The sequence below is a fragment of the Carcharhinus amblyrhynchos genome, chromosome 25 (assembly GCF_965287045.1).
Source record: "Carcharhinus amblyrhynchos chromosome 25, sCarAmb.v2.hapA, whole genome shotgun sequence".
Lineage (NCBI taxonomy): Eukaryota > Metazoa > Chordata > Chondrichthyes > Carcharhiniformes > Carcharhinidae > Carcharhinus > Carcharhinus amblyrhynchos.
This window is the reverse complement of record NC_137348.1, coordinates 8,940,528-8,955,144: the sequence shown is the minus strand read 5'-3', so window position 1 is coordinate 8,955,144 and position 14,617 is coordinate 8,940,528. Positions and strand designations below refer to the sequence as shown.

At 47.0% G+C, this 14,617-nt stretch overlaps 1 protein-coding gene across 4 annotated transcripts in view; it reads left to right on the top strand.

Annotated features, from left to right (window-relative positions):
• LOC145358427 (dynamin-1) overlaps positions 1-14,617 on the top strand; it is a 263,584-nt gene that overhangs the window by 122,865 nt on the left and 126,102 nt on the right. For all 4 annotated transcript variants that reach the window (XM_080212495.1, XM_080212493.1, XM_080212496.1 and 1 more), the window contains exons 11-13: positions 8,701-8,787; positions 10,890-10,960; positions 11,745-11,796. In XM_080212495.1, the coding sequence (XP_080068621.1) occupies positions 8,701-8,787; positions 10,890-10,960; positions 11,745-11,796 (210 nt within the window). The remainder of the gene's footprint in view (positions 1-8,700; positions 8,788-10,889; positions 10,961-11,744; positions 11,797-14,617) is intronic.

Here is a 14,617-nt window from a genome sequence, read left to right as displayed (position 1 = left end):
TGCTGACTAAAACCTCCTGGTGAATATTCAGATTTCATTTTGCTACTCAAAAGAATGTCAGCTGTAGGATTGGACCTTTGAGTTGTTCATTTGGGCTATGTAAGTAAAGCTATGTTTCAGTGGACAGACACTGGGCCATTCTGAACCCCATTCATTTCCCAATTTCCACAGAAGTTAACTATTTTCCCAGTCCACTAGTGCGCCAGTCACATTTTCAAATTTATTCGTCGTTGAAGTGAAAATTAATTCAATGTTTCAATCCCATTGTAAGGCCTGTTTTTTCTTAGAATAGATGCAGGTACAACTGGTCTAAAGTAGAACATTTTTTATTGATTAACATGGCAGAAACAAAGGAGACAGATTTATTGGAGAGCGAGAAAGGGGAAGGAGAGAAGCGAGAGAGAGAGGGGTCCAGAAAGCTGGTCCCAATGCAGACTTGAACTTGTACAGAATTCAACTGAAAAAACAGATAGCTGTTACTTACAATATATGACTTCTTAGCTGAATTATGAAATTACTGGGTGCACATAGTCTGTGACTTTCAAAAACAATTTGCAGCTGTGTGGCCACGAAAAACTTGTTTGCGAAAAGAACCATTTCTGCTAACATCGCATCTTCAAATGCAGTCAGTTTCTAAGTTCACTCCAGAATTCCCAGCTGAGTTTTAAAATTTTGGTCAAGTTGGCTTTAAAGCTTAGTATAATTAGTTACATAGGCAGAAATCTCTCAAAATGAAACCTTTTAACTAAAGCAAACTGTGCAGAGGATCCCATATCCAGCTTCTTGAGAAGGAACCTGTGCAATTTCCAGAATATCTTATCTTTTTCACTTTTGAAAAGGTGAGAAGTTTTTTTTTTGCCAAGTTGCTGAAGATTAGTTTTCTCTATTTCCTGAACTTCACATTTTGTATCCCGCCCGCCCCACAGAAGGGAGAGAGACAGGTCATTAATTACTTTACGTCAAACTGCTTGGCCAAACGAAGCCTTATTTCCTATAGGAATCTTTGATTCCACATAGTGCTGTTTCCAACGGTTGGTTGACATTTAGAACACATTTAGTGGGGGTGGCATTACTTAGCAGAAGGAACGGGGCTTTCTGGTTCTCTTAGTGAACAGAAAGATGAGAGGCAGTGGGGAAGGAATGGTGAGCTGATGGAGGTCTCTAAAATTCCGAAAGGGTTAGATAAGGTAGAGGTGAAAAAGATGTCCTGTGGCAACTCCCAAAAACAAGGGGGCCATAAATATAAGCTAGTCATGAATAAATCTGATAGGGAATTTGGAAGAATCTTCATAGAGTCATGGAATCCTACACTGCAGAAGGAGGCCATTTGGCCCATCAGGTCTGCACCGACCACAATCCCACTCAGCCTCTATCCACATAACCCCATATATTTACCTTAACTAGTCCCCCTGACAATTATGGGGCAATTTAGCATGGCCAACCCACCTAACCTACACATCTTTCGGACTGTGGGAGGAAACCAGAGCACCCAGAGGAAACCCACGCAGACACGGGGAGAATGTGCAAACTCTGCACAGACCCAAGTCGGGAATCGAGCCCACTTTGCCACCGACCCACCCCCTTCTTGGGCGGAATTTTCCCATCCTGCCCGCCATCGTCACAGGTGGGATGCAGACATACAAATTTGCGTTGACCTCGGGCTTGATTTTCCAGTTCTGGGGTGAGTGTGGCTGGAAAATCCCTCCCCCTTTACTCAATGTGATCACTCCAACAGGGAGGTGCAGAGCAAGGGGGCATTTAAGGGGTGAGTTGGATAAATATATGTGGAGGAAAAGATGTAACAAGATGTTGTAGGGTGGAATGAAGTGAGGTGAGGTGGCTTGTGTGGAATGTTAACTCAGCACAGAGCAGCTGGGTACAATGGACCTCTTTCTGCCTCTGGTTTTCCTGACAACTATTTAGAGAGTGACAACAGTAAGTAGAAATTCTCTGGATAGGATTTTGGGTTTGGGGGTCAGTGGGCTGATGGTCACATGGGCTTGATTACGCTGCACCCGGCTGTGATTTCCCTGGAATGACCAATTGATGGAACGAGTCAGTTTGCTTTCCAATTAGAATTGGTGGCCAGACTCTCTAAGCTGGAGGCCTTTTAGCTTGGAAGGTGAGGCAGCGGACAGTTCAGGTCCAAGATGGCGGCTCCATCATGAGGTGCATTCCCTGCAATAAAAATGGTCCATTTTGGAGGGAACTTTGAACCTGCACATCTTTCAGGTGGAGTGTAGAAGCTTCCTTCTTATTGGCACAAGGAACAGGGGAGTTTATGCTGTCCTTAATCATTCCACTTTCTTCCAGATTGTGTTTCTTAAGAACACAATATCTACCACAACAAAGTTCTCTCTCAACTTTCTTAAACCTAGATAATGTTCCCCCTCCAGTTTCTGCTAAAATTTGCCCGTGATTAATAAATATTTCATCAGCTATCTTGGCAACAACTCTCTATTTACCCATAATTCCACAATATCAGTTTTAGCTCCAAGATCGTTATGTTTTCTTTTAATTGGAAAGAAAATTGGAAACCTTCCTTGGTTGAATTTTAACAACCTCTAGAGTGTTTTTCATTAATAGCCACACAAATTCAATTAATCGATCACAGCAACTCAACATGGGAACACCCCCACCTGCAAGTTCTCCTCCAAGCCACTCACCGTCCTGATTTTGAAATATATCGCCGTTCCTTCACAGTCGCTGGGTCAAAATCCTGGAATTCCCTCCCTAACGGGTCAACCCCCAGCACGTGGACTGCAGCGATTCAAGAAGGCAGCTCACCACCATGGGCAGCTAGGGATTAAGGGATGTGGAACCAAAGCGAGTTGACGGATTTAAGTTGCAGATTAGCCATCATCTCGTTGAAATACTTTGCCACTTGACCTAAATTTAGGCCCAATTTGTCATTGGGCTCTGACGAGGAGCCAGAGGCCCATTCCGGGTGTCATCGCAGTGGCCCAACAGCTGACATCTTATGAGAAAGAACTTGACAAGCGAGTCATTGGTGCGGGAGGGGGAAGGTTTTGTTTGGTTGATTCTCGAGTTGTAGCCTCAGCGTCTAGATTACCTGACACCTCGGCGTTGTATTGTTCCGCTGTAGTTCAGAATTGCACCGATGAGACTAGCTGGTTGCTTCACACTGAGGTCTCATCATTTGCTTCCCTGCTTCTTTCCTCAGTAAAAGGCTGGAGTGGCTTTGGAAAGGAAATATTGGCCTTCTTTAGGAGTTTTCCTTGCAGTCGACAAGAGTTTTACACCCTTGGCCTCCAATGTATTATTCATGAAAACTAAGCTGACCAATTTTGTGGGACCTTATGACATTGCAGCTAGTGTTCCAATCATGACGTGGGCCATTTCCATCGCTCTTTAGACTGTCGTCTCTGCAGTGAACAATTCATATCATTGCATCTCGATAGTGCAGAAAGAGGCCACTCGGCCCTTCAAGTCGACACTGACAGCAATTCCACCCAGGGCCTATCCCTGTAACCCCAAGTACTTGCCTGCTTGGGTCACTGTCTGTGTGGAGTTTGCACGTTCTTCCCGTGTCTGTGTGGGTTTCCTCGGGGTGCTCCGGTTTCCTCCCACAGTCTGAAAGACTTGCTGGTTAGATGCATTGGCCATGTCAAATTCTCCCTGTGTATGGGAACAGGCACCCAGGGGATTTTCACTGCACCTTCATTGCAGTGTTAATGTACCCCTACTTGTGATGCTAATAAACAAATTTTAAACTTAAACTAATTTCCCCCTGATGCTAAGGGGCAATTTAGCATCTTTGGACTGTGGGAGAAAACCGGAGCACCTGGAGGAAACCCACGCAGACACGGGTAGAATGTGCAAACTCCACACAGACAGTGACTCAAGCTAGGAATCAAACCCGGGTCCCTGGCACTTTGAGGCAACCACTGCGCTGCACTTGAATTGAATAGGTTCACCTCTCCTGGAATGTCACTAGGGGGCAGTGCTGTTTCCTCTCAGCTCCCTGTGGAGCCAGGTTGAAAAGCCGCTGTGGTATCGCCTGATGGAGGCTTAAAAAAAATCTTGAGGGATGGACTGGTTAGTCAGAGAGTAAACCTATCCGTTGGACAAGAGCAGCCATGAACCTCTCTGGGAGGCAACTGCATCTGCTCTTTCGATAGTAGTGACTAGCCTTGAAACAATGGAAAAGGTTACGGTCGGGATTCTCCAACCTTGCTCATGGCTGAGATTCTCCAACCTCGCTCATGGCTGAGATTCTCCAACCTCGCTCATGGCTGAGATTCTCCAACCTCGCTCATGGCTGAGATTCTCCAACCTCGCCCATGGCTGAGATTCTCCAACCTCGCCCACGGCTGAGATTCTCCAACCTCGCCCATGGCTGAGATTCTCCAACCTCGCCCACGGCTGAGATTCTCCAACCTCGCCCACGGCTGAGATTCTCCAACCTCGCCCACGGCTGAGATTCTCCAACCTCGCCCACGGCTGAGATTCTCCAACCTCGCCCACGGCTGAGATTCTCCAACCTCGCCCACGGCTGAGATTCTCCAACCTCGCCCACGGCTGAGATTCTCCAACCTCGCCCACGGCTGAGATTCTCCAACCTCGCCCACGGCTGAGATTCTCCAACCTCGCCCACGGCTGAGATTCTCCAACCTCGCCCACGGCTGAGATTCTCCAACCTCGCCCACGGCTGAGATTCTCCAACCTTGCTCATGGCTGAGATTCTTCAACCTCACTCGTGGGCCAGGATTCTCCAACCTCGCATGTGGCCAGGATTCTCCAACCCTCGCCCGCAGCTGGGATTCTCCGATCTCGCCCGCGGTTGGGATTCTCCGACCTCACCAGCGGCTGAGATTCTCCAGACCCGCTGCTGTGAAGGGAGATTCAGCTGAGCGCCAAATTCTCCGTTCTCGCTGGCAGTGGTGGTGGAGGGTGCGACATCAGAAAATCCCAGTCTGTACTACAAAGGACCCCTCCCCAAAACAAAACCTCCCATTCTTAGCGTTCAGGAAGGTCAATATTGGGTCCGAGTGACTCGAGTGGGGAAGGTGCTAAGTATGGAAGTTCAGCTTCTTGATGCTTTCTTCTTCCATCATTTTGTAAATAACGAAAGGTTTCAATATATCCCAGTCAGTATCCTGCTGCATTGGTTCTGATTCTGGGCAGCACCACAGAACTAGTTCTACAACTGAATAAGGAGGGAAAGATGCCATTGACCTTAAATAAAAATTGCTTTATTCCCATTGGCATCAGTTAGATTCTTAGACAATGGCCAGCACCAAAGAAAAGGGTTGCAGCTGAGTTTCTCGCTCGATGCACTGCAGTTGGGTGATAAATTGTCAGAAATGTGCGTACGGTGGTGCCAGTGTCCGAGGTTAGGTTATGGCACATTTGGCTATTGCCTGCACAGAGTTGGAGAAGCTCCTCAGTGCAAAAAGCAAAGTAGATACACCCATTGAGTCTACAAAGGTGGGCTTCTAGTTAATTTCACATTTCAGGTGCAACTTAAAAAGTCGGGTGGAAATGGGAAAGTCCCAACAAAGTTACAGTGAAGGAATAAGCTCTAAAGGTTGGAAAACTGGGAGAGAAATACACAGCAGTTCTATCAGCGTCTCGAACAGAAAGGTGGGCCAACACATTGGCCTGAGCCTTCCTTATAAGAGTTAAATCATAGAATCCCAACAGTACAGAAGGAGGCCATTTGGCCCATCGAGTCTGCATCAACAACAAACCCACCCAGCCTCCAGCCCTGTAAGTCAATGTATTTACTCTGCTGGTCCCCCTAACCTACGCATCTTGGGACACTGAGGGGCAATTTAACATGGCCAATCAACTTAACACACACATCTTTGGATTTTGATATGGGGGAGACGGTGGTGTAGTGACGATGTCACTGGGCTAGTAACCCAGAGGCCCAGGTTATGCTCTAGGGATACAAGTTCAAGTCCCACCATGGCGGCTGGTGGAATTTAAATTCAATCGGTCTGACCATGAAACTACCATAGATTGTCGTAAAATCTGGGTTCACTAATATCCCCTTTAGGGAAAGATATCTGCCCTCCTTACCTGGTCTACACATGACTCCAGACCCACAGCAATGAATAAAAGGGTAATTAGGGATGGGCAACAAATGCTGGCCACATCCCAATAAAAATAAATGGTCAGTCAGGACAATCTCTGTATAAAACTGAACAAAATGTGAAGGATAACGAGGCCGAGAGCATTTGAAAGCCCGCAATAGGGTGTTAATCTCAGAGATAATGCAGAAGTCTACCTAACAATGTCAGATGATATTCCCCTTTCATTGAAACTTTTATTTGAAATATTCTGATTATCCATGAAATTACCAACAAACAACTGGTGAATGCAGATGTTTGTCCACTCGTCATTTCAAATCTCTCATTCTACACAATCCAATGCTTAGAACGGTAAAAATAATTGCTTTGCTAAATGCTGATGTTACATCTCAATGTGTAAATCTCAGGCAATCAATCCTCATCTTTATTAATAATTAGACACATATTTGTGACAAGGGCAATGTGGGGTGGTTACATTTTTTTCACCGAGTGTGTGGACCCACCCTGTGGAGAGAGGAATAATCTCCCTTGTCAATCAAACTCATCATGGAGCTGTCTCTCAGTTACAAAAGACCTCCGTTTGTTACCTTCCTTGGGCAGTGTCCACTTGTGAGGTGCCTTGGATTGAAATCCGAATAGTCCCAGTGTAGTGGTGAGAGATTTGTGCATGAGCAAAATTTTAAAGCTTATTTATTAGTGTCACAAGTAGGCTTACACTGCAATGAAGTTACTGTGAAAATCCCCTAGTCGCCACACTCCGGTGCCTGTTCAGGTACATTGAGGGAGAATTTAGCATGGCCAATGCACCTAACCTGCACGTCTTTGGACTGTGGGAGGAAACCGGAGCCCCCGGAGGAAACCCACGCAGACACGGGGAGAACGTGACAGTGACTGAAGCCGGGAATCAAACCTGGGTCCCTTGCGCTGTGAGGCAGCAGTGCTAACCACTGTGCCAAGTAGGGATACGAGACCATGAATGGGATGGGACTGATTCCCTCAGGGAATGGGAAGCCATAGATTATTTCCAGTTGCCCATCCTGTGCCTTTTTATCAGGGCAAATTATTTTCAAACGGGGATGTGCGTGTTTGAGGTGGGGAGGGCTGATTTGACTACCCTTTTCCAACTCTGTTTCTGCTCCTGAAAGGGGAGCGGGGGGAACATGTCGGAAACGCTAGGCAAATTGAGATTTGATAACAGATTTGACCGGTGTGAAGGGAAAACCACAGATTGCCAGCGTAGGACAGTGTAGGGGAGCCCAGCTTTGTTGCTTGCCTGTCCACACCTTACCTCCACACCAGTGCTCGCCCACATCCATTGGATGCAAAGAAGGGAAACTGTGTCACTCTGCAACCTTGTTCAACTCACCGAATTAGGAAAAAGGGGAGGTTTGGGAAGCAAATTCTCATTACTGCTTGAGGCCCAAGCTAAAACCTCTTGTAAGGCCAACATTGCCTTTTTAAAAACCGCCTATTTGTTGTCATATATCCACATTGTATACTAACCTATTCCACCCCTAATTATTCCCCCAGTGTCATTCTCTGTAGCGTGCATGGCTGCCTGCTTGCATGCTTATATTGGATGTCTTTTTCAATGGAATTGCACCCGGTGGAAAATAATTGGAGTACCTGTTGATTTACACGGCTGAATTCATTTAGACAGCAGAGTTTCTTGCGTGTTGCTGACATACGCAAAGGAATTGAAGCCCGATTAGAACGGTAGCCCAATGTTAACGCTTGTACCCGCAATGCCACCCTCAGAGCTGTGACTGTCCCCCTGCCATCGGTAGAACATCTAGGCCCACGTCAAACAAACTTGCACCCTACCCCCCCCAAAGTCAACCTAACTCATCTCCTGTTCTCCAGCTAGAATTCTGAGCAGTTGGCTCACTCTATCCCCCCCCCCTGCCCCCCCACCCTTGTCTCCACCATTGATGTCACTGTGTAGCGAGCTGCTCAGAAGGACAGCTGGAGAGGAAGAGGAGGAGGGAGGAAGAGGAGGGGTGGTGGGGTTGGGGGGGGGTAAGAGGGATGGAGGATGTTGTGGTGGGAGGGAGGAAGAACCACTTTTCAGTTCTTAACTCTGAGCGTGGAGATGCCCTCCTCCCACCCCCTTCTCCAACAGACCTTGTTCCAACAAGACTAGTGGCAAATTGGCACAATACCAATCTACCTGCCTCATCGCCAGCATCCTCGTGGGCACTACAGCAGTGCAGCAGAGATTTTCCGACAGGCACTTCAGGCCCTTTGAGGGATCGGGAAGACTGGAGGTGTGATGGGAAGAGAATGTCTTCAATCCTGGCAGTTTTTATGTTTGTCCTTTTATCGGGCTTTGAGGAAGTTAGTTCTGAGAGTGGCCACGTCATATTGAAATTCTGAATTGAAGCAAACTCTCGATTTTTTTTTCACCTGCTGTCAAATTTGACCGATTTCAAAGTCTGAACGGGTCTCCACTTTCTCCTCGCTGTAACACCCTTGCTGCCAGTAGAACCTAGGCTGAATTGGATTGTGCTGAGTGCACTGCTCCATTTCAGGACCGTAATGTGTTGCAATGTGCTCCGGTGTTAGCTGCTTGAGTGTTGGAAGTGTCTCGGGGAAGGGAGTTGGGCTGTTCTCCACTTGTTTGCCCGGTTCTCTGTTACAGCTGGGACAATACCCACACTTGCGGGAAGAAATGGACCGGATCGTGACCACTCATATCCGAGATCGGGAAGGGAGAACAAAGCAGCAGGTATGAAACGTCCTTTAGGGAAGGAAATCTGCCATCCTTACCTGGTCTAGACTGACTCCAGAGTCACAGCAATGTGGTTGACTCTCAACTGCCCTCCAAGGGCAACTAGGGATGGGCGATAAATGCTGGCCAGCCAGTGACGCCCATGTCCCAAGAATGAATAAATCTGGATCAAAGCAAATTACTGCGGACACTGGAATCTGAAACCAAAAGAGGAAACGTTGGAAAATCTCAGCAGGTCGGGCAGCATCTGTAAGGAGAGAGAAACCTGACATTTCGAGTCCAGATGATCTTAGTCAAAAGATGCCACCCGCTAATCTGAAATAAAAAAGGGACACTGGTGGAAAAGCTCAGCAGGTCTGACAGCATCTGTGGAGAGAATAGAGCCAGATGTCACCTCCAGGGCAATGGGCCAGGAGCTGGAAAATGGGATTAGTGTAGTCAGATCAGGGGGGCACAGTGGCTCAGTGGGTTAGCACTGCTGCCTCTCAGAGCCAGGGCCCGGGTTCGATTCCCGGCTTGGGCCACTGTCTATGCGGAATCTCCCCGCATCGGTGTGGGTTTCCTCCAGATTCTCCGGTTTCCTCCCACACTCCAAAGATGTTGAGGTTGGGTGGATTGGCTGTGCTAAATTCACCCTATGTCAGGGGGATTAGCAGGGTAAATGTGTGGGGTCACAGGAATAGGCCTGGGTGGGATTGTGGTCAGTGCAGACTTGATGGGCCGAATAGCCTCCTTCTTCACTGATTCTATGATCTTTGTTGATCAACATGAGGGTGATGGGCCTCCTCCTGTGCTGTACATGTCGGAATCTGAGCCTATGAGCTGTTTGATTGCCACAGATAATGTCTTTGATAAGAGGAAACATTTTTATAGTTGCAAATACAGAAGTCCTACTGTGCAGAAAGAGGCCATTTGGCCCAACGAGTATGCACCAATCTCCAAATGAGCATCTTACCCAGACTCGCACCATACCCCCTATTCACATAACCCTATTTGCCACAGTAATCCATCTAACCTGCACATCTTTGGACACTGAGGGGCAATTTAGCATGGCCAATCCATCTAACTTGCACATCTTTGGAGTGTGGGAAGAAGCTGGAGCACCCAGAGGAAACTCACGCAAACATGGGGAGAACGTACAAACTCTGCACAGACAGTGACTCAAGCCGGGAATCGAACCTGGTTCCCTGTCATTGTGAGGTAGCAGTGCTAATCACCGTGCCATCGAAGAAACATTATTATCTTTAACACACTTGTGATGATAAATTATTCCGAATGTGCTATTAGGAGCATTTTTCTAATCCAAGGAATCCATAGCTGGAAAAACTGTCCTAATTTGAGGCATTTTAAGTTTAAATTTATTTTAAGATGACCACTGTCACTAACATAAGGTCAAGAAATATACTAATTCAGAAATCAAACCAGAAAATGCTGGAAAGTGCTGGAAAAGCTCAGCTGATTCTAATAGATCTGCACGTGAAGAAAAATCGTACTTAACTCAGAACGCTGTTTCTCTCCCCACAGATGCTACTGGACCTGCTGAGTTTTTACAGCGCTTTTAACTCAGATTTCCCGCAGCTGCAGTATTTTGCTTTTATTGTGTGAATAATTCTGTTAGGCCTATTTTAATTTTGATTTTATTTTTATCGATCCCTACATTGAATACTCGTTTCTTTATTTATTACAAGCAAATTATGTGTTCTAACAGAGACAATTGGCAACTTACCAAGTATTTGTTTCAGAAATGCAGAACTCCTTGTTTTGCAATCATAGTAACATAGAAAGGTTATAGCCCCAAGGAATATAACCCCAACCTTTCCAAAGTTTCCTCACAGCTACACTTTTCTAGCCCTGGCAACATTCTTGTAAACATCCTCTGCGGTCTTTCCAGAGTAATTCTTCCTTCCTGTAATGTGGTGACCAGGGCTGCACACTGTTTGAGGTAAATTTGTTTTTAAAGAGTCTTTAAGTTAAAACAAAAAGGATTCTTGGACCATTTTCAAGTCTTTCATCTCTTATTCCAGCATACTGGTGCCCTTGTTATATAATGTGCTGTACTCCCAACATCCAGGCTCAGTGACTGTCCTTTTGTCCATCAGGTCATGTTGCTGATAGACATCGAGTTATCCTACATGAACACAAACCACGAGGATTTCATTGGGTTTGCCAAGTAAGTGGACACTTAACCTGCATAAACTGTAACCATATGGCGGACTGGTGATTGCCCAGTTGGCAAACCGAGATTTCACTCGAGTCTTTGCCACTGGTTAGATGGGTGAAATGGGTCCCCCCCAAGTGTAGGATCCTTGGCAGTGGGAGAGGTTGTAGTTTCAGTCACCGTTCCGTGCTGGTTCAACTAATCTCCTTCCTTCCATCTTCAATCTCTGACCTTCAGAAGCAGCAAATCTGAGGCTGGCAAGAACCTGGATTCATCATTTATCTTCGTGCCCCTGGATAGCAGAGGAGCAAAGTCAGCCATTATTCTGAGTTTCTTTATCCGCCTGGTAACACTTGAGCCGGAATTCTCCAACCTTGCCCACAGCTGGGATTCTCCAGTCCCGCTGCAGTGTACTGAGTTTTGGCTGAGCGCCAAATTCTCCATACCCTCTGGCAGCGGTGACAAGGGGAGTGAGATTGGAGAATGCTGGCCCTGGTGCGTGATAGGCTTGAGTGTGCATGCATACATGGGCATGGTGTAGTGGTGTAGTGAAATTGTCACTGGACTAGTAAACCAGAGACTCAGGGTAATGCTCGAGGGACCCGGATTCGAATCCCACCACGACTGATGGTGAAATTTGAAATTGAAATTTCAATAAAAATCTCAAAAAAGGTCATTTTAAGATGAGGCTGTCACATCCCTCAGCGGGTTGTGTAGAAACTCAGTGGGTTCTCTCTTTTTTAACTGTCATTATTGAAAATCTGCAAACTGCAACATTCCTCTGTCTGTCTTACAGTGCACAACCCCGGAGCAGTCAAATGAGCAAGAAGAAGGCTGCAGGCAATCAGGTATTCGATGGGCAACGGGGAACAACTGACCTCTTAGGGTTCAGTCAGGCTGTTGTGTGATTGGATGGAAGGCTTTGATCTATTCAGGTGATAGCTCAAGTTTAAACGTGTCCCTGAAGGACTGATGTTGATACTCTGGTCTCTTGGTTGGCCTGAATGGGTCTTGGGTCGCACACCAGTTGGTCACACGTGGACTGTTGTGTATATTAATGGTAATGCTGAAGGAGGAAATGGTTCTTCCCCAGTGGATGAGTGGGCGCCTACTTCCGTTGAGTGATGTGCTGGATCACACAGACTTGCGAGGCTTCCTGCTTCAAAGTCAGGTCCTTGGGAGGGTTGAGTGAGTAATGGCGACCCATCTAGCCTGATGCTACTCTCGTCTAAATGTCACCATCACCTCACACAGTGACAGTGACCTCCATCAGATGCAGGTCCAGATTGTTCTCCATGGCCGGAACTTTCCGTAACCCCTGACGTATTTTTGGACAAGGGCGTGGCTGTAAAATTCTTCAGATGGCCTACCCACTGGGCTCCTTCCTGCCCCGACCTCTGGCAATTTTACAGTAGGATGGATGAAGCCTAGGCTGTTCCCCCCTGCTCTCCCAGCCGACATTCATGTCCCATTAGAGACCCTTAAGTGACCGATTAATGTTCCAGCCTCAATTTTCAAGCTGACAGGAAGAGTCTCAGGGTGGGGGAAGTCCAAACGTTGACCCTGCTCAGACATTGGCTGGGAAATGAGGTAGGGGCACCTCCATCAATGGCTACCTTGCAATATCGGATGCCCTACTTCCCCACACAAGGTTTGGCCCCTGTGGGTGTTCCCTGTCCCCATCTGCCCATCTCTCCGTGTCTCACATCCCCATGTTGTTCAAGAACCCCCCCCACCCCCCCATCTTTTCCTTGTCCTGGATTCACTGGGATTTGGGCTCTGGGGACTGCTTTCTATCCTATTCTTGCCCACTGCAGCTTCTAGTGTTGCTGGGAGTTACCACCCAATCAGATTGCCAGGTGGTTCTCTGAGGTGGGACTCCTCCCGAGTGAGGGGCAGAAGATCCACCTCTAGTCAATTGGCACTTGGAGCAGTGGAGGGCTGCGAGGCAGTTAAGTATGGGCAGGGAAGTGAAACTGGACATTGGCCAAGATGCGATGGATTTCGTTTGCGACTGCTGATCAAAGGAGGTGACTATTGGATGGGACAGATGATGGAAGATTGATACAGGGGCAAAGTTCATGAGAGATGGGCACTCTCTTCAGTACCTGACACAAGTCACTGGTTTGCCACTATTGGATTGTAGGAGATTGATATGGTCAGCATGGCAGCGGAGTGGGGAAATCACATTCACTCCCTGGAAAGCTTTTCAAAGCCAAAGAACAGATAGACCAGCCCAGGAGGTATTGAGGCCACTGAATAAAGACTGAACCTGGGCCTTTAATACTCTGCATGACTCCACTTTCATTGCATACACTTAACAAGTAGATCAATGGTACTATTGAATGGCAAAGCAGTCTGGGGGAGCCTGCTTCTGCCCTTATCCCTTATATTTCTATTTGGCCATCTCTGACCTTTCAATGTCTTCAGTTACAAGTGTAAAGTTTAGGGACAAGTCCAAGAGGCCTTGTGGCTCAGTGTCTCTGCCTCTGAGCCAGAAGCTCTGGGATCAAGTCCCACCCCATGACTTCATGGACAGGGGAGGTGCGTTTGTAACGTAGGAAGACAGTGGCATAGTGGTATTGTCAGTGGACCCAGGGTAATGCTGTGGGGGTGGGGTTTGAATCCCACCACAGCAGGTGGTGAAATTTGAATTCAATAGAAATCTGGAATCTACTGATGACCATTGTTGATTGTCGGAAAAACCCATCTGGTTCACTAACGTCCTTCAGGGAAGGAAATCTGCCATCCTTTCCTGGTCTGGCCTACATGTGACTCCAGACCCACAGCAATGTGGTTGGCTTGTAACTGACCCTCTGAAATGGCTTAGCAAGCCATTGTTGAAGAGCAATCAGGGGTGCAGTCAGTGGACCCTTGTCCCATGAACAATAAAACAAAACAAGGTCAAAATGATTGAGTACCAACCTGAAAAGGTCTTCCAAACATGTTACTGGCTGGCAGTAAAAGCAAGAGAGACTCCTGATCAGGCACGCTTGTCGTAGAGTGACACCCCTCAATTGCCTGGCGACAGACAGGTAACGTGTTCTGGGGGGGAAAAAAGACTCATCATGGGAACAGATGAAAGCCTGCCTTGTGTATCACTAGGTGCGGGAGGAGGAAAAAACAATGAAACAGAGGTCTTGTGAATCCTGCTAGCCCCAGCTTGCTGCTGTCATCTTTCTCTGACTCTCTGCCTGCCCACCCTTGGTTGGGCTGCAAATAGCATAAAGTTGGAGGTGAATTTTGGACACTGTTGAATGCTGATGGAGGGAGTATTTGGTCAGGTTGGAGTGTGCGGGGGGAAGAGGGGGTGGAATCTACAGAATGAGGCCCCCGATCAGTCTACCTAAAAACAGGGACTACAAACTCTCAAACCCTGCGGAAATGATGTGTTGAGTTCGCTGCCATTCTTGAGGACTCTGGCAAGCAAAGGTTGCTCTGACCTCCAAATCTTGGAAGATGAAAAGAAAATCTAAAGCTACCTTCCCCTTTAAGAGCTTTATTCAACTTGTGCTGGTCTTACTTTTTTTTAGTTGCTCTGTATGCAGTTTTCATTTTTTTGTTTCTCATCCAGGTAATGTTTGTGACAATGAAGCTCATTCAAGTGAGACAGTCAAAGAAAACAGTACAAGCATCATATGATCAAAATCAAACTTTCTGATGAAAAAT